Consider the following 24073-nt stretch of genomic DNA (forward strand, 5'->3'; position numbering starts at 1 on the left):
AGAAACAGAACCGACCCAGCAATTGCAACCACCAGCTGATTGGGGCGATGGACTGTGCCAGACCCTGTACTGGCAAGTACACACAAGAATCTGGTCTGGGATCACCTCAGATGAAGTTTCTTTGGGGATCTCCCCAATCGAACTGCCGGACTGAGAACCCAACCATAAAGAGAAGTTGCAGGTTCCATGGTCTGACCATGGAGTGCAAGTGTCAGAGCTGAGCCTCCTCAGAGGCTCAGACGGAGCAGTGGACAGCATATCCAGGTGCACATGGAGGATATGGGGGTCCATCGGAGCCTGCAGAGGACACCTGGTACCACAGCAGAGGACAGAGGACAGAACAAATCAATCATCTGCCCCAGCCATGCGTTGGCAATGAAGATCTGGGCAAACGGAGAGTCAGGTGGGCTGTGTCAGCCAGTGGATTCTGGAGAGATTTCATCGTGATTGGAGTGGCAAGATTGGCAGCAGTTCAGAACTGTTGAACTATCAAAACCACTTGAGCAGTGCCCTCGGAGCATGCCCCACATCGGGGACCCGGGCTGGGTGGGAGGCTGGGTGGGGCTTCTGCCTTTATCTCCCTCTTTACCCCAGATACAGAAAAAAGTAATAATGTCAAAACAATAGTCTTACGTATTTTCCTGTAGCCCTTGACCCTTTGTGCCCTAATCAACTATGTAAAGATTGTCAAAATATACTGATTTCAACAAAGAAAAAGAAAGTGGGGCAGCCAGGATGTGAACAGGTGCCCAAATGGGATGCCAGTGCTATAGGGGGAGGCTTGGCCTACTGTGCCACGGAACCAACCCCCTACCTTGAAATTTTAAGATGTATTTTTAAATGTGTATTTGAAAGAGTTATAGTGATGGGGATGAGAGCTCTCCCATGTGTTGATTTACTCCCCAAATGGCTGCAGGAGCCAAGAACGTCATTGAGATCACCCACATGGGTGCAGAGTAGCTCACTGCTTTCCCAGGCACGTTAGCAGGGAGCTGAATTGGAGACAGAGCAGCCAGGAATTGAACCGGCACCTGTATGGATGCTGGTGTCGTAGACAGAGGCTTAGATTGCTGTGCAATGGCACTGGCCTCCAACATTTGTCATTTTTTTAAAAGATGTATCCATTTTTATTGGAAAGGCAGACTTACCGAGAGAAGGAGAGACCAAGATCTTCATCTGCTGGTTCACTTCCCAGATGGCCATAAGAGCCAGAGCTGAGCCGATCTGAAACCAGGAGCCAGGAGCTTCCTCCGGGTCCCCTACATGGGCATAGGCTCCCAAGACCCTGGACAATCCTTGACTTCTTTCCCAGGCCACAAGCAGAGAACTGCAGGGGAAGTGGAGCAGCTGACACATGAACCAGCGGCTCTGTGGGATCCTTGTGCCACTAGGCTACCGTGCCGGGCCCCATGTATCATTCTTGATATCTTAGAGGCTTGGTAACTAGGCACTAAATTTTCAAAAAGTTCATAGAAATGCCTATTATGAAAAACCCGCATGATTTTCAGCACCAAAATGAACTTTTCATTCCATTTCTCCCAAAGCTTTTCAGAAGGTGCCCTTGTGCCGGGAAGCGGGGCTTAATCCTTCCGTGGCCCAGGCACCTCTGCACCTCTGATGGCTGAAAGGGGCTTGTACCTGAGCTAGGGACCCAAGGACTGCTGTCTGCAGCAGTGTGACCTTACACAGTTTCATCCCAGGCCTCAGATACCTTGTCAGGAAAATGGACTTGATCTCCATTTTCTACACCCAGCTGGGCAATGACTCCCACACCAACAAGCGAGTGTGGGTCGCCAGCAGGAAGCTCCGAACAAGACCATGGGCTGTGCCACACTCCTGACACAGCACGTCCAGCGAGGCCCCGGAGAGGCGTCTCCATCAAGCTGCAGGAGGAGGAGAGGGAACGGAGTGACAACTACATCCCACAGGTCGCAGACCTGGGTCAGCAGATCATCCAAGTGGACCCTAACACCAATGAGGTGCTTCTGGACTTTGGCAAGCTGTCCAATCTGCAGGTCACTCAGCCCACAGTCGGGATGAACTTCAAAATGCCCCCGGGGAGCCATATGAATTTTCCCACTGTCAGATTTTCAATAAACTCCGCGACTACAAAAACAAATTACAAAAGTGAAGCCCAGTTCCTGCCCTCGGAGGACCCACACTCCGGTGGGAAAGGCACAAAGATGCAGCGTGTTGTGGGATGGGTGTTGGCATCTCAGAGGAAGGCATGTGACAAAGGTCTCAGCATTGGCTTTGATGGGACCGATCGCTCCTCTGTGATGGTGAATTGAAAGGCTCAGCAAAATGAGCAGAAGGAAGGTTCCCCTGGAAAGAAACAAGAGCCCTGTGCCAGGGGTCAGGGGCCCCGCTACTGCACCAATGACCCATTGGTCATCTGGGCCAACTGATGCGTGTCACATGCTGGCGCGCTATTGTCTGCCATGCTCTCTGATTTCACACGGGCGCTGCTTCTCACTGCTGAGTTCAGGCCACTGTGTGTGAGAACAGTTCTCACCCTGCACAACTGAGCGTGCAAGGGCTTGGCTGATCCTTGTAGCTGAGCTGCAGGGACATCGGTGCCAGTCCTTACCAACATCCCTCGTGGTGCCCATGAGGTGGCAGCTGCTGCCTGGGGTAGCAGCTGCTTTTATTTCCATGCTGTCTGCCACTCTGCTTCTGCCCAGCCTCCTGCCAGCCTCCTGCCAGTACTGCCTGCCCAGCCTCAGTCCTGGGCTGTCTTTGCTGCAAAGTTCAGGGAGTTAAAGCAGACTGGACACCTGATTTCTACCAGGAAAGAATGAGAGCCTGAGGCAGTAGGTGCCCCTTCATCTTGCAAAGATGCTTACAGGGAAGGCACTGCTCTATTACGCCAGGTGTCCCAGTTTCACACGCACGTTGAATAAATACCCTCATTAAGACAGATGACCAGGCCGTACCCTCAGAGCTGTCAGCGAGCTCCAAAATCTGGAAATGAAACCAGCCCCCTTGTTGCAGACAGTGAGCGGCTCACCCAGAAATCCTGCAGAGGAAGTGAAACTGGGAGAACCCCACCTTCTTGGGGGTCCCTCTAAGGGGGACCAGGACTCGAGGTGTGACAACCACGCTGAGATGAATCAGGCCACAGGGGATGCAAAGGTGAGATGAGCCAGTGCACACTCTGTTGATTTTTGCAGGGCAAGCAGGCAGATGGAAGTTACTAGTTAGCTAAACAGTAACATCCAAGCTACTCTACCAGTAGATCACAGGGGATTTAGAAAACAATCATCAGGGCCCAGCGGCGTGGCCTAGCGGCTAAAGTCCTCGCCTTAAACGCCCCGGGATCCCATATGGGCGCCGGTTCTAATCCCGGCAGCTCCACTTCCCATCCAGCTCCCTGCTTGTGGCCTGGGAAAGCAGTTGAGGACGGCCCAATGCCTTGGGACACTGCACCTGTGTGGGAGACCCGGAGGAGGTTCCAGGTTCCCGGCATCGGATCGGCGCACACTGGCCCATTGCGGCTCACTTGGGGAGTGAATCATTGGACTGAAGATCTTCCTCTCTGTCTCTCCTCCTCTCTGTATATCTGGCTGTAATAAAAATGAATAAATCTTTAAAAAAAAAAAAAAAAGAAAACAATCATCAGGCCCCAAGTGGCAGTATAAGCAAACAGGAGTTACAGGAAACCACACCCGTAAACAAACAGATCCAACTAGGAAAGGAATCAAACAGAACTTTGTGCTCAAACACGTTTTGGCCACAGTCACTAAAGAGAGGACGATGGCGAGGTGCCTCACACCTCCCAGGCGCGAGGCGCCCCGAACCCCAGCAGGAACTCTGTTTTCTGCAGTATTCTCAGTCTGCTGAGAATGGTTGAGATTCGGGGTCCTCAGGCATCTGGTGGTCTGGCTTTGGGGGGGGGGGGCAGACCTTCAACACTACCTCCTCCTCCTCATACTAGCTTTTGGTGCCAGCACTCCTCTGTCTTTGTGAGGGTCTGAATGAACCTTTTATGTTTGTGGCTTTAACTTGACATGGGTGACAGCCCTCTGCATTCTGGGTCCTTTGTGGGATGCTGTGGGAGACATGGAGCTAAAGAATGCAGTGTAGGGTGGGATTGGCACGGTGGTCTAGCAGCTAAAGTCTTCACCTTCCATGTGCCAGGATCCCATATGGTTGCCGGTTCTAATCCTGGCGGCCCCACTTCCCATCTAGCTCCCTGCCTGTGGCCTGGGAAAGCAGTCAAGGACGGCCCAAAGCCTTGGGCCCCTGCACCCGTGTGTGAGACATGGAAGAAGCTCCTGGCTCCTGGCTTCAGATCGACACAGCACCAGCCATTGCAGTCACCTGGGGAGTGAATCAGAGGACGGAAGATCTTCCTCTCTGTCTCTCCTCCTCTCTGTATAGCTGCTTTTCCAATAAAAATAAATAAATCTTAAAAAAAAAAAACAAAAGAATGCGGAGTGGGTCCTACATCTGGTATGGAATCCGGAGGGAGCTGATGCAGGTGTGAACGCTGGGAAGTGCAGGCTACTGCATGGGAGTGTGATGACCCGTGAGGGGTGGCAAGTGTGGGTGAGGGGTGGCAAGTGTGGGTGAGGGGTGGCAAGGGCTTTGCTATAGGAACGAGATATTCAAGGAGGCTGAGTGACTTAGCTAAATAGAGCCGTGACTCTAAATGAGCCTCCCCCCTCCAAAGCCAGGGCTTCTTCCTTCCACACTCACCCTGCAGATACATCGCCCTGGGCTTGTGGCTTCATGCCTTAAGCCACCTATGACACTGGAATCCCATCTGGGCGCTGGTTTAAGTCCCAGCTGCTCCACTTCCTTCCAGCTCCCTGCTAGTGGCCTGGGAAAGCAGAGAAAGATGGTGCAAGCCCTTGAGTCCCTGCTGGGACTAGAGAAAGCTGAAGAAGCTCTAACTTCTGGCTTTAACCTGGCAGAGCCCTGCCCATTGCAGCCATCTGGGGGAGTGAACCAGCAGATGCAAGAGCCTTCTGTCTCTTTCTCCATCTATCTTTCTCTCTGTGTGTGTGTAACTCTGCCTTTTAAATAAGTAAAATAAATAAATAAATAAGTCATTTTTTAAAAAGAAACAGATGAATCACTCAAGACACCATGCAGCCTCCTCTCCAGAAAAATGTGCGCATGAGCACTTGCTGAGCTGGCAAGAAGCTGGTGGAGCAGGTTTTCCAAGGGACTAGAACTGTTGAAAGAAAAGAGTTTACTTTTTAAAAAAATCTACTTGTTTATTATCTGAAAGGCTTAGTTAGAGAGAATCTTCCATCTGCTCATTCGCTGCTCAAAGGGCTGCAGCCCAGAAACTTCCTCCAGGTTTCCCTCGTGGGTGTCAGGGACCCCAAGCACTTGGGTCATCTTTCGCATTAGCAGGTAACTGAATTGGAAGTGGAGGAGCTGGGACTTGAACTGATGCTCATTTGGTAGGATGCCACCGTGCCAGGCCCAGGGAGGAATTAGTCTAAAAAGGACCCAGGAGATAAAGAGGAAGTACAAAATCTTATTATAAAATATCACAGAAACCGTTTTTAAAACTAGAAGCTTGGAGAATGATCTGTAATCCTCACACCCCAGCAGCCGGCCCGTTCCTTTCTTCCGTCATTTGCAGCCAACTTTTTGCCTGGTTGTGATACACATTCTATAGGAATTTATTCCCAAATGTACCCACTTTAAGATTTTATCACATTAAAACCTTTACAATTGTTGCTTAATAACTATTCCGTGTGTTATGAGTAAATGAGTATTTTCCATATCATTTATTTTTTTTCCTCTTTTACAAGTGAATACTGTAGAAGTAAGTAGTTGTTTCTGGCTCTTGCCTTTTTCTTTTTGAATCATTTCCTCCTGGATATAATTCAGGCACTAAGAATATTTTGAATCAAACAATATAAACGTGTGATGCACACAACGTTTAACACAAGTGGAATGTTAGTCTACCTCATCCTAGCAACTACAGTATTCCATGGAAGAACTTTTATTCATTTAACTGCTCCCCTGTTCATGAATATTATCCATATTTTTACATACCCAGTCTCAGTGAGTGATGGGGTGCAAGAATAATTCCCATGGGCTAGAGACATTCCAATGCAAGGCCCTGCTCATGCGTTTGTGGCAGTGCTGGTGAAAACAAACCAGCCTGGCCAGTGCCATGAAAGTCAAGCTGTCCAGCTATATGCAACGCGCCATGCTCTTGCTGTTCTGTCCTTTACATAGTTCAGAGTGCCACTCTTGAACCTATTTTTTAATGTACACTACCCCATGGTATGCCAGCTGCAGCCTCGGATATCTGCTTACCATCACTCTCTCTTTATAAAGATTGATTTATTTAAAAGGCAGAGTAAGAAGAAAAAAGGCTGATCTTCCATCTGCTGGTTCATTCCCCAAATGCGTGGACCAGGCCAAAGCCAGGAATCAGCACCTCCACCTGGGTCTCACGTGCAGGTAGCAGGACTCAAGCGCCTGAACTGCCATCTGCTACCTTCAGCATCAGCAAGAAGATGGATCAGAGGCAGAGCAGCTGGGGACGGCGGTGTCCCAAGCTTGACCCCCTATACTGCAGCATCTTGACCTGGTCTGAAGCCAAGATCAGTGCTGTGGGCCATCCTCTACTGCTTTCTCAGGTCATAAGCAGAGCTGGGTGGGAAATGGAGCAGCCAGAACAGGAACCGGTACCCACATGGGATGCCAGTACCAGAGGCAGAAGTTTAACTTACAATGCCTTAATGTCGCCCTGGAGGAATCTGCTTGTTAAAATCCAGGTCTGTGTTCACTCCCAGTATCTAGCACTGACACATCCACCTGCAGGCCCCTCCTCCCCGCAGCCTCCTGGATGCGTCCCAGATACCTCTTGTTGACATCTCTTCCTCTCCTCCACGTTCAGTGCGTCCAGATCAGTCCCTCTGACTGTCTAATTTGTGCAAGTCCAGGCAGCGTGGTGCCACCCAGCTTACCTTGTATCTGAAGCCGTTCCATGTGAAAGATGACATGGTCTTAGCAGAAAAGCAGAGAGGACAAGGGCCGTGCACACTGCACCTTCACCGGCACATTGTCCTGGTTCTAAAACAATTGTGCCGGCTGCTTTCCCACTGCCCCACTGTGCACTGCGGTAGGCGGGCCTGCAGCCCCTGTGCCAGAGGCACCCCAGGGGGAGCCACCCCCATGTCAGCTCTCACCTCCAGGTGCCACCGTCCACTCCCTCCCTCCCGGGGCAGAGTGGGTGCAGAATTAGCACGCGCCACCCCCCAGCATGGCTGAAGGACGCAGGAGTGAGCCTGAGCACACTCTGGGGAGTTAGCCCAGGACCTCCCCTGCTGGAGAACTCCAAGCCTGCAATCCAGGCAGAAACAGAAGTCCCTGAGAGAGGAGAGGGCAGACAGAGGGAGCCGCTTCACAGCCTTCACCACACAATAGAAATGTTAGGCCATGAAGCAATGTTTTAATGTGTACTTCCACGCACTTTTTGAAGACCCCGATAGCCACAGATTTCAACTTATTGTTGCACCCAAATAAACTCATTCGCTAATTCCAATTTTCTACAGACTTTCTGGAATATCCTTATAGCAACATACTTGAATGTTCCTGAGAATCTATCCTACATATTGTCATCACAGACAAGAGTGAGTGTGTGAAGGAACGCACGTGTTAATTACCCCCGATCCAGCCGTTCTACTATGGATACGTATACCACCACACCCTAAATAAGTAGAATGTTTGTTTTTCAATTAACGTTTTTAAAAAGATTTGTCATGATATAGCTGCCATTTCTTCAGTTTTGTGTCCACGTACAATTCGCCAAACAGGTCCACTTTTAGGAAAGTTGAACTTCAAGCTTCACAAAGCCATTCCAGAAATGGTTCAGAGGCACTGAGCTCAGAATGCAAACCAGGGCACAGAGGTGTTTTTGATGGACAGGGGACTTGAGCCCCCTTGCTGCAGTGTGCCTCAGTAGTGACCTCTGCCCAACCAGGGCCCAAAACTATTCAATGGAAAATACCAGCAACCAAGGGCTCGGAAGTCGTGAGCCATTCTGAGTGGTGTGATGAACTCTTGCCCCGCCTGGCCCAGGCCATGACTCATGCCGTTGTCCAGCATGTCCATTAGTCATCTGCTAGCTGTCTGTCATCAAATTGACTTCCAGTGTCACAGCACTTGGGTAGCCCACAGCACCTGCCCCACCCACCGCACTTCATCTCATGCCGCAGGTCCTGGGTCCTCGCACCATAAGCAGGGTATCAACGGAGACCTCATGCACCTGGCTCCTGTTAGAGTGCTGTTCCAGCGTTCTGTTTTAGTCTCCCTGTTACTCCCTTGATGAGCCAAGTCTACAGATTCAACTGTGTCACTGGTGTGGGACAGAAACACAGCCTCTATAGGATTCTGTATGACCTGCGGTCCCGGGCCCAGCTGGGGTCTGCCGATGGGGCAGCTGCTCATGCTGGGAATCCCTGGCGTGTTAGGATGGGAGGTGCCCTGGCAGTTTGCAGAGCAGTGGGCATCCCTGCGTGTGTGGCCGAGGGATCCTTTTTCTGGGCTCTGGTTAACTGCCCCTGTTCTGACTTACCCACATGCCCTCTGCATCCTGCGCATCCCGAGCTGGGCTGGCCCCCGTGCGGCTGCCCAGTCAGTAGGTGTGTGACAGGACCATCTCCTGGAGACCTGCCTTGGCAGCTACCCGCATGATTCCCTTGGAGGGCCGCCCTCACCAATGCCCTCAGCGGGTCACCGTCCTCCTGGGAGCACTGTGAAGGGATTGAAAAGTCCAAGTGATCCCAGATGCACCTGCTGAGGCCAGCAGACCCAGAAGCTAACTTGTTCCAGGGTGAACGAGTCCTGGGCCAGGCCAGGTGAGGTCAGACTGGCAGGCTTGCCAAGAGGGGCCTTGCAGGTGGAGGGGAGGAGGGACCAACAGCCTTGGAACTACAGTGTCCAGCACCCCCTCCCACATCCCTCACCCTCATCCCATCCCCGCTGTGCCTGCTCAGGCTTTCTGAGAACTTCTTTGACCTACATTTTCTTTGGCCTCATTTGATCTCTTTCCTTTAAATCCTGTCCCACTTTTAAATTTTTTTTTCACAATGTATTTATTTGAAAGGCAGAGTGACAGAGAGAGAGAGATCTTTCATCTGTTGGTTTAGTCCTCAGTCACAGCTAAGCCAGGCGGAAGCCGGGAGCCAGGAGTTCCATCTGGGTCTCCCATGTGGGTGGCAGCGGGGCCATCGTCCAGTGCCTTCCAGCTTAACAGACACCTAAGTCAGAAGGAGAGCAACCAGCACTCAGACCCACCCTCCAATACAAGATGCCGGCATTGTGAGCAGAGGCTAGACGCACGTCACTGCAGTGCCAGCCCAGCCCTGTCCCTCGGGAAGCCTGGGCTAGCCTTCTGCCTCCGGCCACTCAGATTTGAACACCTGGACCTACTCAGTGCCGCACCTGTGCCCTCCGGCCAACTGATAAACTCCATGTGCCCCTCCAACTCATGTGGCCTCGGAAATCTAGCTCTCCAACCCTTCATGGCCTGTTTTCTGACTTGGATTTCTTCCTATTTTCCCAGCCAAGCAGGAAGGAGGCACCAACCCTATGTGTTTGTTCACAAGTCTGGTTAGCAGGTGTCAGGCTGGGGGCCTGCCGGGCAGCTCAGCAGTCTGCAAACGGTAGTGGCTACAGGGAGAAACCCAAGCCCCAGTCCAACACAGCGACCTCTGAACGACACCAGGCCATGGGGCCTGCCCCCACTGAGACAGCTCTGGCCAAATCAGGTGGCCTCTAGATTTAACATTCTCTGTGAATAAGAGAAGTCAAAACCCTGCTGTGTCTGAGGGCCCCGTATCCAAACCTGGAAGCCCCACGAATGTCATTAGAGCAGCAGAGAGGAACACCAAGCCCCGTTGGTCTCAGTACAATGTCCCCAGTACAGAGGACAGACCCACACTGAGCACAGCCCTAGGAGCTGCCAGCGTGAGCCTGATGTGCATGAGAGAGCCCACAGGCATCTAAGGTGGCCACCGGGTCCCAGCTGTGCCACACAGACCAGCGGCAGAACTGGCAACACCTTCATAAGAGAGCTTAGACCTGCGGAAGCGGGGGTGGACGGGGAGGTGGAACAGGTGGCACAAGAGGTATCCAGGGCAAGCTCCGCAGCAGGCACCGGTGGGCAGTAGAGTGGGGCTGGCAGCCAGCAGGACGTTCCTCAGACCTGATGTGCTTCAACCAGTTCCGGTAGAATTTGAATACGCCGAGTGTCTGTGAGTTCTGGGGCTGCAGACTCACTGGTGGGTAAGGCGGCCCCGAAACAGTGTGCTCTGAGGTTTGGGGTCAAAAGCGCAGCTCTCCCCCTGTGGAAGGGCGGCTCCCGCCCAGCTGTGCACATCAGCATGGTGGGCCCAGGGGTGTGAGAGGCGCCTCTCCAGCGGCCCCTGGCGGAGAGGAGCGGGGTCCCGCTTGGTTCTGTTCACCTGGCTGCTGCGGGATTTTTATGTTGAGTACTCGGGGCTGAGCCAGCCTGCTGCAGCAGCCTGCGCCAGTGAGAGTGGGTTGTGAGCATCTGAAGTTAACTTAGTAAAGGGGAAAAGACAACCACACAGCTCCCACAAACTCTCTGAGACACACAGGCCCCAGCTGGAACTCTGGGCAAGGGCAGGAGCCATGGGCCGGTGTTGTGACCTGAGCAGCCATGCAGGACAGCTTGGAAGAGGAGTGGGAAACACTTTGTCAAATCCCTCAGGCAGGATCTGGGTGAAAGCTTGTTCAGACCTGTGTTCCACAACTCACTGGAAACCCCAAATCTGCATACCCCTCAACACTCCCAGCACCCAGGACAGCTGGCGGAGCCTCCCCCAGCCTTAGTCGCTCCTTCTGACTACTCTGCCTGCCACCCCGCTCCTTGACCCCCTTCTCCCTGTGGTGTGCTGAGTTGTCCAGCTCTGCAGGCCTCCGCCCACACCTGCGCAGAGCCAGCTAGCTCAGGGTGAGTGAGCAGAGGTGGCCGTGTTTGGAGTGAGCAGCCCAGGACACCGGGGGCCCTGCAGCCCTGCTTTGCACACGTGCCCTTCTCTGTCCAGGAAGGGGCCTTCCTCGTCTAGCAGCGAGCCTCGAGGAGACGGCTGACTAGCCAGAGCCATCCAAGACGAGCCCCTCAACAGCTAGTCAGCCACCTGTGATGGACAGTTCCCCGAGAGCAGGGCCTCTTGAAGGAAACAAAGACAGAGCAGTCAGGTGCAGAGGCCCAAGCAGGTGGCTGCAGGCAGGAGGGAGCCAGGAGGAAGGCCCGGGCCTCCACCTCATCCCCACCAAGGCCTGGGCTCCTGACACCTGCTGGACTCAGCAGTCTTAGACTTCCAGCGTGGGTCTGAGCTAAAGGACCCAGGGGTGTGACCCTGACCCCACATGGGTGTGGCTGACAACTGGGTTCGCTCTCCAGGCCAAACAGCCCCACGGCTGGACACCTGAGCGGAGGCCATGAGTCATGCCACACGGGGCCCTGCCCCTCCCTTCATCCCGTCTGTCCCCTATGCAGGAAGCGTTGCCTAGGTACCTGACAGCTCGCCTGCACTGCTGCCCCTCTCCCACCCGCCCATCAGGTCTGCACCCACTGCTTTCCAGCGTGCAGGCAGCGTGTTAGGTCCGAGCACATCTGGCATGCTGGAGTCCAGGAGAGGAAGTGGACAAGTCCACAGAGGAGTGGCAAAGGATGGAAGGGGGTGTGTGGGGCCGCAGAGGGGAGCAGCCGTGCAAGGACCTGGGGTAGGGATTGTAAGTCTGGGTGGCCTTCCCACTCAGGCCCCCTCCCAGCATCCTGCCACCACGCCAGGCAGGGTGTATCACACAGCAGTGCTGAGGACAGGAAGCAAGCACTGTCAAGAGAGGAGCGACTCCAGAGCTCCAGCCTCGGAGGGCAAAGCCACGGAAGTGGTCACCGAGCACAGCCCTGTGGAGCCTGCCACCCAGGAGGCCTGGGGTCTCAGCTCCAGCCCGTCTGTGCCCTCAGCCTCCCCTGCCCTGCCCCCACTGACCTTTTCTTCCTTGCTCCGGCAGGGACTGATGCCCTTGGCCATGATGCACTCGCAACCGCCGACCTGTCAGGTGCATCCTGCGTGACCGTGCCGTGGCCGCTCCAGCTGGTTCACGTACGTGTTAGACAAGGACAGACATCACCCCCCCACACTCCACCCCTCCACACCGGGCCCTGGGTGGGGAGAAGAGACCAACAGGGACAGGACATCCAGAAGCCCCAGGGCCAGACCACAGGCCCTGGAGAGCCATCATGGACAGCAGCTTGGTTCGTCCTCTGGCTCCCCCAACCACCCAGCTGGCCAGCTCGGACTCAGTGTGTTGTGTCGTGGGGAAGCTCCCCAGACGGCAGCCAGCCTGCTAGCTACACTGCAAACACAGCCGTTGGTCCTGCTCACAGGCAGTGTCCTGTGACTCAACTCATGGTCTGGTGTCCCTACCTGCCCTGGGGTTTTCTTCTGAGGCCGGGGGAAGGGCACTGGCTCTGGTGAGCTGCAGCCCAGCTGGCCTGGACTCTGCAGCTTAAAGCACCACAGATCAACGCGGCACCTCTGGGTGTCTTGAGTCCAGACTTGACCAGTGGGATCCATAGTGAGGTATCTGCTGAAGTGGTGGTTTCATCTGCGCTCCAGGACAGGGAGTATGAGGCCTCTGCGAAGCAGGAATCAGGGGTCGTTTAGGAGGCCATGTGAAAACCCACCCGCCCCAGCAAGGCATGGAAGCAGGAAGGAGCTGTTCAGGTGTAGGGAGCTGTGAGCGCGTGCAGGTAACTGCAGACAATGCACGCCTACCTGCAGGTGGGAATTCCAAATCGGATCCTAGCACTGGCCGCTGGGAGGCGGGTGGGACCTGGCTGACTGAAGGAGCCTTCCTGGCTGCTGGTTCCAGCCACACAAAGCCTGGCCTTCCTTTTCCCTACCGATAAGACCACCGTCTGGCGGGGTCCCTTTCCGTCGACAGAGGGCGCTCACGGCCACTCCACGTCTGCAACCATCCTTGTAAACTGAGCCTGTTTGCAAACAGGAAGGTCCAAGTCCCAGGAGGGAGTGGCTGCTGGGGGCGTGGCCGGGGGCTGGGGTGCTCTGAACCTCTCAGAGCCTGGGGACGCCCCCATTTCAGGCACTGCCACTGCTGTGGGAGTGAGGGAGGAGGCTCCAGGCATGGGGAGCAGGGAGTAAGGGCCAGCGAGCAGGGGAGAGGGGCAGGATGCAGTGTGGTTGTGCTGAAGGTGTAAAAGTCCCCTCCCCGGGCGGAGAGCCATCTGCTGCACCGCAGTGAACGCCTGTTATACAGGAACCACACTACGGAGCAGAATCAAGCTGGCCCTGGACTGGGATGCGTGAGTCAGCTCAGAGAGCCACCACTGGCTGCCCCCATGTGCTCAAACTGAGTCATAACTGCCTGGCCCGAGAAAGCAGGGAGCACCAGTTTGTACGGTTTTCTGCTGTGTGCCAGGCTGCAAGGGAACCAACAAACAATGTAATGTTTCACTCGAATCCCAAAGGAGTCATAATTTGGTGCAGTCAAGATGCTCCCACGTGCCTGGCATCCCACCAGCAGAGCTGAAGAGCATGGCAGTAGGTGTTAGAGCATCCGTAGGAGACAAGGACAACTTCCGGGACCACAAAGGATGGGAAGGATTTAAAGAGAGAGGAGCCGAGGTTGTGGCATATTGGCTTACGCCATCACCTGCAACACCCGCATCCCAGTTCAAGCCCCGGCTGCTCCTCTACCAGTTTAGTTTCTAGCTAATGTGCCTGGGAAGGCATTGCCTCCCATGTGGGTGAGCCAGATGGAGCTCTAAGCTCCTGGCCTGAACCTGGCCCAGTCCCAGTTGCAGTCATTTAAGGAATGAACCAGTGTGTGGAGGGTTCTCAGTGTGTGTGTGTGTGTGTGTGTGTGTCTCCCTCGACCCCCCACCAACCCTGCCTTTCAGATAAACAAATAAATCTTTCAAAAAAATAAACATAGATCAGGCAGCCACCTCCTGAAATTCCCCCACGGCCTCTCATCATCTCCACCAGAGTCAAATCCCAGGACTACAGTGTGATGCCGCAGTGCTGGCATCCCACAAAGATGCCGGTTCAAATCCCAGCTGTTCCTGTCCCGACCCAGATCCCTGCTAATGAGCCTGGGAAAGCAGCAGAAGATGGCTCAAGGCTGATTCAGAACCCACTGCCCGAGTTCGGGCTTGCCATGCAGAACACCTGGAAAACAAATGGCTTAGAGAAATCAGAAGGTTGGGGATCTTAAAGTTAGGGCTAGTGAGGGAACGTCTGGTGACCTCAACTCTGGGGACCTTGTGCAGATACCCAAGGGACCCCCATTTCCAACACACTCCCGGGGGACGCCCCCGCTGCAGGTTCCCAGACCACCCTCTAAGTAGCCACCTGCCCGGGCAGGTGTTGTCACAGGGAGCACAGGGCTGAGCAGTTGCCCTGGGTGGAGGGATTTCTCCAGGTGAACACACGCAGGTAGCCAGCCCGCTGAGCGCAGTGCAAGGACTTCAGCCTCCGCTTTCCCAGTAAGCGGCTGAACAGATAGAACAGAAACACAGAGGTCGGAGCCGGGGAGCCCACGTGGAGGGCAGCGAGCTGACCTGAGCCTGTCTCGCGAGTCAGGAACAACAGTCAAGGGAAGTGCTGCCCTCCCGGTAGCTGGGCACCCTAGGGCGGGTGCTGTGGACTCACTGAAGAGGCACCTTGCAGCCCAGCCAGCTCGAGGACGGCAGAGTAGAAGGTGGGGACCCTCCAAGCCTTGCGGCCCCTCCTCTCATGGTGCGTAACTCTCTCCCTCCTTCTGTTGTCTTGCAGGTCACCGTTCCCTTAATGATACGTAAGTGTTCACGGTCCTTCTTGCTCAAGAGGCCCAGTCTCCACCCTCCCATCTCGTTGCCTCCCCACCCAGCGTGTCTGCAGTACTCACTGAGCTCAGAGGAGAGTCGGCAGAGGCCAGGACAGGCCCTCCCGTCCTGCCCAGAGCTTGCGCCTCCCAACCCACAGGGTGACGGCCTTCCCCGAGCCAGGGGCCTGTCCACCTGCTCCTCGGGCCTCACCTTGGCCCTGCTTTCCATGGGGATTTACAGGAGAGCCGAGGCACCCCCAAAAGGAGTGTGGGTTGGGGTCAGGGCCAAACCAGGTGAGGCTTTGGAGATGTGGGCTTGGCTCAGGGTCCACCAGTCACTGCCTGGAGGAGAGGGGAGAGGAGCCTTTGGGCAGAGCCAGGCTGTGTGGACTCCCTGCCTGCGTTTGAAGTGTGTAGGTGCCCCCAGAGGCAGCCACGAGGCTCTGCCCCTGCCAGAAAGCAGGGCGAGACAGCGCCTGCTGTGGGCTGGCCCTGTAGCCACCAGGGACTCCTGTTTTCTGTATCCTGGAGCCACAGGAGGGTTAGTAGGGAAGAAGAAAGGGGAGAGAGCGGCCATCTGCCTTGGGAACTGAACGGCAGTGGCCAGCAGCACTGTTCTCTGCCCCCTCTCAACCGTCCAGCCTGCTCCTACCCCTGGCTTAGACTCGGCCGGGTCCCAGACTGGTCCCGAGCCCTCCCTGCTCACGATGCTCCCAGACCCTGGCCTCCGGATGATCCGCGCGGGGGCACGCGCACACACACACACACACACACACACACTCTCCACCTGCCGCCCCCTACGCCCTGGCGTGGCCGCCACCACTGCGCCTCACCCTCCTCTGCCCCGGTCTTTGCAGTTTGATGGGGCGTCGGGCGGATGAGCGCGGGAACGGTTGTGATCACCGGCGGAATCCTAGCCACGGTGATCCTGCTCTGCATCATCGCGGTCCTGTGCTACTGTAGACTCCAGGTCAGTGCGCTGGGCCTGAGGCCGCCCCCGCCCCGCTTCCCCCGGGGCGGGGTGGGGTAGGGCACGGCCACCGCAGGCCCACGAAGCCCGGGGGCCACGGAGCTTGGTACAGACCCCAGGAGGGAGCTGTACGTCCCGGCCTCCTCGCGCGCATCCTTGGGGTCACCCGAGGGGTGCGCGCGTGCAAGGAGAGACACGGGGCAGCCGGCTGAGTTCCCGAGAAGTCAGGAGGGCATCGTTTCTGGGGCGGGGTGCGGAGGGGGATTCTGCTGGCAGCCCCCAGCTCTGTCCTCGCTGCAAGGTGCGCGGGGGTCCCTCCGGTTCTGCCCCAGGGGGAGGAAGCGCGGAGCCCTCCAGCGCAGGGACTACCACATGCGCGCGTGCACCCGCGGGGCGAGGGCCTGTCGGGGGGCGTGCACACGTCGCCGCCTCAGCAAGGCCCTCTCCCCCTTCAGTATTACTGCTGCAAGAAGAGCGCAGTGGAGGATGCCGAGGACGAGGAGGAGCACGACCTGCCCGCGCCCCCGAGAGGCGCCACGTGCAACGCCTGCAGCTCGCAAGCCCTGGATGGCAGAGGCGGCCTGGCGCCCTTGGGCGGCGAGCCCTGCAGCCCGCCATGCGGGGTGGCGGCGAGCCACTGCGCCACCTGCTCGCCCTACAGCTCGCCCTTCTACATACGGACGGCTGACCTGGTGCCCAACGGGGGCGGAGGCGAGCGACTCTCCTTTGCCCCCACGTATTACAAGGAGGGAGGACCCCCAGCGCTCAAACTGGCAGCGCCCCAGAGTTATGCGGTGACCTGCCCAGGCTCCGGGCGTGAGGTCTTCACCAACCCAAGGGCTATCAGTACAGACGTGTGACCCCTCTCACCCCCTCACCACACACACACACTCACACACACACAGAGCGAGACAGCGGCGCCGGCGGGGCTGGCCCCTCTGCAGCCCCGCAGGACTCTCCACGTGTGTTTGGGTTTTCTTGCTCCACAGCGGAAGGGTCACCGTGACCCAGGCTACCGCGTGGGCACTGGGAACCAGACGTGGGCCTGGCAGCTTGGCATACGAGGGGCCCCTCCTCCGGGCCGCCTCGCACCACCACCATCACCGCCGCATGTGTCACTGCCCCTCACACCCGCAGCCCGCCTCTGGCTGTGCTGGACTGGAAGGCGAAGCAAAGACCCTGAAGGCTTCCCTGGGTCCTGGAAAGGCAGGAGGCCTAAGGGAGAGGGCATAGGTGAGGACTGTGGCATTGTAGGATAGAGAAGAAGGGAAGGTACGGGAAGACTGGGCACTAGAGCTTTCCAGGGTGGGGGTAAGGGAAGGCAGGTTAAAGGAACCTCTTCAGGACACCCAGGCCCGGAAGCCGTTGAGAGCTAACGCACCGCCCCGATTTGCACCTCGGTTAGCCTGTCGGCTGCCAGCGCCCCGGGCGCACACTGCAATCTGTTTCTGCCAGTTGACTTGAAGGCCTCGTGAGGTCATCCGTGGGCACCGCACCAAGTAGCCACTGTGTAACCTTGTCTGCCCCACCTCGGATGATTTCTCGGCCTTAGGACTCAGCTAGCTGCCCTCTGCTGGAGAAACTGAAGACCTCGCAGCGGAGCCACAGCCGAACAAGACCGCCCGCAGTGGTCGCTGGCACCCCCACCCCAGGCTCGCCCCACGCAGGAGGGTGTGCACGACCCCGGGGTGGTTAACCCTTCAGGCGCTGCAGCGGAGGGCGTGGCACACGGACCCACCTGAAGGAAAATCCTGACCCGTAGACAGCCTGAAGAAAAGGATGCCCACAGTGGCCCGACCCACAGGCAGGGTGTGTTGGAATGGGGGTCTCCGTGAGGCGACACCCCAGCCCCTCCTGCACTCCCCCCCGGGAACCGCCAGGCTGGCTGCTGAGGTCAGGAAGGGTGTGGTCACCCTGTCCCCCACTGTCCCGGTCCCTGGTGACTGTTTCCCTGCAGCCCCAAGTCCCTTCCCACTCCCCCTCCCTGCATAACTTCCCAGAGGCTTTTAAGTTTTTGAGGCAGGGCTTCTGATGAGTTTTGCAAAGTATGGCTTCTCCCCCTTAGAAGGGCACAGCAACCCCCATCTACTCTGGAATCCCTGAAGGCTACAAAGGGTGTCCCCTAGGTCCCCATCAAAGGGCAGGGTGTAACTGTGTCCTGCTGTCCAGCACCTGCCACCTTACATCTGAAAGCGCATCTCCCCAGGTTGCAAAGCAGAAGACTGGGCTCTGGTCACATTTTGGTGGCCAGTCAGCTCTGGGAACAGTCACTGTGCTGTGACTTGGTTTCCTCTGAGGAAATCAGGCTTGCCCAGATGGAGCCCCAAGGGCCTGTCTGCCAGCTAGACAGCTAGGTCAGGAAGAGTGTGGTCACCCTGTCCCCCACTGTCCCGGTCCCTTGATGACTGTCTCCCTCCCAGGGTCCGGCATGCTTACTGAGGAATGAAAGACCACAATAAAACTTGAGGTTAACAGACAAAACCATGGTCATGGACAGTGAGAGCAGGTGTGAGCTGCTGCTGACAGCCCAGGACGTAGCTGGGGACAGGTGAGGGTGGTAGTGGTAAGAAACTGTCTCCCCTCACTCAGCAGTTAGCTCGCACAGACCCCACCCTCTCCTCCAGCCTGTGCAACTCCCCGGGGCCAAATGCAACTTCTGGGCCAGGCCAGGCAGCCCTCCCCACTTGCTGGCCACCAGCCCCCGTGCCTTGCAGTCCCACAGCCAGATGACCACAAGCAGTCGCGGCCCTGCTTGCCAGGACAGCTGTGACGTCAGTACCTGCCTTCCAGGGCAGCCCCACCCGCTGTCACTTGTGTGCAGTGCCATCTCTTCCTGTAGTTTTCCCAACATCCAGTCTGACAGCCAACCTGGCTCTCCGCTGGCCACCTTGCCCCCATATAGCCCCTAATGCTCAGGGCCCAGGCTCCATCCAGACTCCATAGGGGCCCCAGCCGGTCCACCGTGGCTGCCAGGACCTGCCCTGGGGAGGCGGGGGAAGCCCATTCACCAAACAGCATTGGCCTTTTTAGCTGTGAAGTCTTCTCTACCATGGGACACTGTTTGTACACTTGTCAAATTGCACCCATAGCAGGAGGAGGAGGAGCCAGGAGCACTCAGTCCTCCCCTGCCCCGCCCCATCACCTCTGCCCCACTGCTCCTGTTGCTGGTTTGTCTTGCATCTTTGATACCTTGGAGTTGCTGCCAAGCAGATGTCAAAATAAACGAGGAGTTTGAAATAGAAAGCCGTCAGGGTCCTGCCTTCTTCTTCCTGTGGCGGGGCCTGAGCTGGAGGCTCCTCCCTTTTCCACATGGTCTCCAACAGCAGCTGCAGGCAGGATTTGAAGATGGCTGGGAAGAGGGATTTAATGACGGCTGGCGGCGCAGGGGGGTACCCCGGCTCTGGGCCCTTCCAGGAGTGTGGCCATGGGTCAGATCAGAGTCCTCTGAAGGCTGTGAGACAAAGGTGTGGCTCTGCTATGTGCAGAGAGCACTGGGACCAGGTCCTCTGCTCAGGATCCCAGCAGAGACTGGGCGACAAGGGCAGTGTGGACAGGCCTGGAGAAGCAGCGAGCAGCATGTAGTATGGAGCTGTCAGGGGCAAAGTGAGAAGTATGTGTGTGTGTGTGTGAGCTACAAACCCCTCACCACCGCTGGCTGGGCAGCTGGCACCCAGGCCTCAGCCTGCCCTCAAGTCAGTGGGACCCAGCTGTCAACAGCAGAGCTATGGGCCCTGGGGCACAGTGCATTAGAGTAGCCACCCCAACCTCACACCAAATCTCTCCCTTTGCAGAACAGCCATCATTCACCCAGCTCTAGCCCCTCTCTTGGCAGCCCCCTAAGGCAGGGCAGTCCTCCTTAATCTACTTGGCCTTGGGCTTGGCTCAGCTCTTCCGCCTCCCTCAAGCGGTAGAGGGTAGAAGCAGTCGCCAAGACCACAGGCCCATGTGGCTGACAGAGCTCTGTGGCCCCAGACACCATGAGTCCTTTCAGCCACATCACCCAATCCAGACCCCCGACCTGTTCCTGTCACCCCACAGCTGGGTTTCTATAAGGATTTCAAGAAGGTTTGCTTGGCTTGTGAGGTGAAGTAGCAGGTTAATGCTGTGCCTGTCATACCAGCATCCCATATGGGCACCAGTTCCTGTCCCAGCTGCTCCACTTCCCATCCAACTCCCTGCTTGTGGCCTGGGGAAGCAGTCAAGGACAGCCCAAAGCCTTGGGATCCTACACCCACATGGGAGACCTGGAAGAAGCTCCAGGCTCCTGGCTTTGGGTTGGCTCCAGTGGATGGAAGATCTTTTTGTCTCTCCTGTGAATGTGCCTTTCCAGTTTTTAAAAAAAGTAAACAAATCTTTAGGAAAAAAAATAATAAATTAGAGACTCAAAAGTCTCCCCCAGTTTTCCACATGCAAATTCACAAGTACTGTTCAGAGGCCACTGTTTGGCAAACTGTAAATACACAAGCCTGGGGACTCCCGAGCCAGCACGGCAGCAAGGCAGGCCTAGGCAGTCCCTCCAGCTCTGAGCTCAGAAAACAAGTGGCCCATACTCGCCGGAACTTGGCTACTGACCTGGCTGGCACGTCCAGGCAACAGTGACAGAAATGGCCAGCGCCTTGTCCGCAATCCTCGGTCGGACACCCACCATGAGTTCTTAGTTCCTGAGTTTAGCCCAGTCCTGTGGATGAGAGATCTCTGCCTCTCAAATAAGTACTTTTTTTTTTTTTTATAAATGGAGCTGGTGTTATGGGATGAGTTAAGTAATGCTGGCATCCCGTATGAGCACCAGCTCAGGCTCTGGCTGCTCCATTTCCCATCCAGATCCTGCTATGACCTGGGAAAGCAGCAGACGTCCTGAGCGTTCGGGCTCCAGACACGCATGTGCGAGACCTGGATGAAGCCTCAGGCTACAGCTACCCGGGAAGGGAGTGAACCAGCAGACGGGAGAGAGCTCTCCCCTTCTCTGCTACTCTTTCAAATGAATCCATTTTCCGAAACAAGTGCTTCATTTTTAGTGTGTTTATGAAGGCCTTCTGAGCCCCAAATCATATAGTCATGGGTGAATTATTCATACATGAAACATGGCCTCCTTTGCTGACAGTTTTTATTTATTTATTTTTTAACTGGAAAACCAGATATACAGAGTGGAGGAGAGACAAAGATCTTCCATCCGTTAATTCACTCCTCAAGTGGCCGCAATGGCTGGAGGAGAGCCAATCCAAAGCCAGGAGCCAGGAACTTCTCCCAGGTCTCCCACACAGGTACAGGGTCCCAAAACCTTGAGCCATCCTTGACTGCTTTCCCGAGCCACAAGCAGGGAGCTGGGTGGGAAGTGGAGCAGCTAGGATTAGAACCGGCACCCATATGGGATTCTGGCGCATGCAAGGTGAGGATTTTAGCCACAGGGCTACTGTACTGGGCCCAGCTAGGATCCCAGTTTGGCTTGATGGACTTGTTTCTGCATCCCACACCCAGGACCCAGACTGCAACCTCAGGCTACATCAGTTTTACTGTCAGTGGCTTAAAATTAGAATGTCTACATTAACTAAGTAATTCACAGCTTTCTGTCTGTCCAACGTATTCAGAGATGTAACACCCTCTAGTGGTGAGTTGATACATTAAGAAACGTGTTGTTGGGGCTGGCACGGTGGCTCACAGGCTAATCCTCTACCTGCAAGTGCTAGCATGCTATATGGGTGCCAGTTTGTGTCCTGGTTGCTGCACTTCCCATCCAGCTCTCTGCTTTTGGCCTGGGAAAAACAGCGAAGGGTGGTCCAAGTCCTTGGCACCCCACGCTCCTGTGGGAGACCCAGAAGAAGCTCCTGGCTTCAGATTGGCTCAGCTGCAGCCACTCCAGTCACTTGAGGAGTGAACTAGTGGATGGAAGATCTGCCTGTCCTGCTCTCTGTGAAGCTGCCTTTCCAGTAAAAATGAATAAATCTTTAAAGAAAAAAAAATGCTGCCTGTGCGTGGAGCCGCTGGATCTACAGATCCTGACTTCTCACTTCAAGCCATCTCACTGAATGCTCCTGGAGATATGTTTACCCCTCATAAGTCCTACTTTTCTAACATTAATGTAATCTTTCTGATGTCCACACTTTAACTCAGAGGTGATAGAAAATTTTTCTGTAAAATGTATCAATCAACACTTTGGTGGGTCAGAAAAACAGGAAGCGGAGTCCGTGTGGCAGCGCACGTCAGGAAGCGGCTTCCTGTGCCAGCATCCATCGCTGGGATGCTGGCATGTGCAAGGTGAGGCCTTTAGCTGCTAGGCTATTGCGCCGGCCCAATATACTGCTGACAAGCAAGAGGAGGCATGCTTACACTCAGACACATTCCTAGTCAGCTCACCCCGCTCACTCTGGTCAGGTCCCAGAGCCGCACTCTGCCCCATTCTTACTCCCCTACTCACGAAGAGCTTGCCGAGCTGCAACAGCACAGTTGCCACAGATTCTGGCAAAGTTCACATCATTCTACTCTGTTGCCAGCCATGAATGCCCCTGGTCCTCACGGGTAACTGTGACACAAGGGCACTCTCCCTCGCCATCATTAATCAATAAGCTCATTTCTTGGCGTCTTCAATCCAGAGTCAGTCAAGAGGGTGCAGCCTGGTGGCTGATACTCACGCTCCCCTCCAGAGTACTTCGCCCTCGTACTGCAGTGCTGGCGGAAGCAGTGGTGATGGCTCCAGCCCACCGAGGAGACCCTGCGCTGTGTTCTTGGCTCCTGACCCCAGCCTGGTACCAAACCCCAGCCCCCGAGAGCATCTGGAGAGAGAACCAGTGGGTTGGAATTCTCTCAGTCTATCTCACTGCCATTTAATAACTTCAAAACAATATCCAGTCAATAGAGAAATGTTAAGATTTATTTTTGATAATCACCAGACAAATAATGTGAATAAGGCACATTCTCCAACAGCTGTAAGCAACAAAAGCAAAAGCAATCATGGTTACATAAGAAAAAATGCCAGGGTGTCTGTCGGGCATGGATCCTGGGAAAGCCCATTTTCTTGGTTACGTACAAAAGAGAAAAATTCGGTTAAGTTAAAAAAAATTTGGTCAGATGGCTGCATGTGCAGGGCTGGTGGCTCATCATCCCACAGGCCGCGTCGGCTGCAGGCTGCCTTCAGTACTCAGGCTTCTGCTCTTTAACAAGTCAGAGCAACCCAGGGCTGTCCAAGCCACCACTGCCGTGCTGGGCAGCAGTGGACAGGACAGTGGGTGAGGGCTGTGCTGTGCCTCTGCCAACCAGCACAAGTCTGGGGGCCACCGAGCACGCTGTGTGTCACCACCCATGGGTTCCAAAATTAGAGAAGTGGATAGCAGCACTAAATACCATCAGAGATACGAACTCCCTGGCACTCCTCTGCTACATCCTGAAAGCCAGCTGGGAAACCTAAATCCCCCCACCCAAGGAAAAAGAAAATACTAGTCCGAAGTCATTTTCTGATTCAATTTGTTTCCACAACTTTGTTACTACTCAAGAAATTACTGATACTGATATAAAATAAAATACATGTCATTGTGTAGTTGTAATTTAACGAATTTAGGAATCAGGTATGGCTATCATATCCTTACATTTTTCTAAGTCAGAAAAACAAAGCACCTATTGCAATGATGAAAGACGAACTACACACCCAAAGGGTAATTTTTAAAACTTAAAAAATTTAAATAGAAATGAACCCAAGAGTACAGTAGGTAACAGATTTTAAACATTCGTCATTTAAAAAATAGTTTTATGCTTTAAAAGTAATCATCTTATTCACGAGAAGACTTGGCTAATTCACTGCTTTTGAAAGTCCTCTTGAAATAGCGGACAGAAAACTGACAACACTCCTGGCTGATTGCACTTACACAGGGAAGGACAAGGGTTTCTGACAAAGGCCGAACAGTAAAAAAAAAAAAAAGGCAGCTGTGACATTTAGGAGGTTTCTCAGTTATATCGAGAAAAAATGATGTACGAAGAAACATTCTTTGCACTGTATTGGGACTCCCTGGCAGGTGTCTGTGAATTCGCCCCATGGGTTCCTTCACACGTGTGAGGTAGCACTGGTCCACACACCAACACGACAGTTCTGCAAGGCACCGCTGGCACCAGGTGAGGTGACGCTGGCACGGGAGGAGGATTACAGAGAAGCATTCAGATGGACTGGACTCAGGTAGAGTTTCTTCAATCTCCTCTGACTTTATACCGCATTGACACCATTCACTGTACTTCGTAGTCAGCTCTTCTCTCAAATCCAAGCCAAGATTCTGAGGA

At 54.9% G+C, this 24073-nt stretch overlaps 1 protein-coding gene and 1 pseudogene across 1 annotated transcript; both read left to right on the forward strand.

Annotated features, from left to right (window-relative positions):
* The first annotated feature begins 1723 nt into the window (after positions 1 to 1723).
* LOC101528757 (small ribosomal subunit protein eS17-like) lies at positions 1724 to 2291 on the forward strand (annotated as a pseudogene).
* A 13408-nt stretch (positions 2292 to 15699) lies between these two features.
* On the forward strand, positions 15700 to 16712 carry FAM163A (family with sequence similarity 163 member A). Its single transcript, XM_004598632.2, has 2 exons — positions 15700 to 15814; positions 16270 to 16712. Exons 1-2 carry the CDS (start codon positions 15722 to 15724, stop codon positions 16672 to 16674), a joined length of 498 nt encoding a protein of 165 aa, XP_004598689.2. The 5' UTR covers positions 15700 to 15721; the 3' UTR covers positions 16675 to 16712.
* The last annotated feature ends 7361 nt before the right edge of the window (positions 16713 to 24073 follow it).

The sequence above is a fragment of the Ochotona princeps genome, chromosome 2 (assembly GCF_030435755.1).
Source record: "Ochotona princeps isolate mOchPri1 chromosome 2, mOchPri1.hap1, whole genome shotgun sequence".
Classification (NCBI taxonomy): domain Eukaryota; kingdom Metazoa; phylum Chordata; class Mammalia; order Lagomorpha; family Ochotonidae; genus Ochotona; species Ochotona princeps.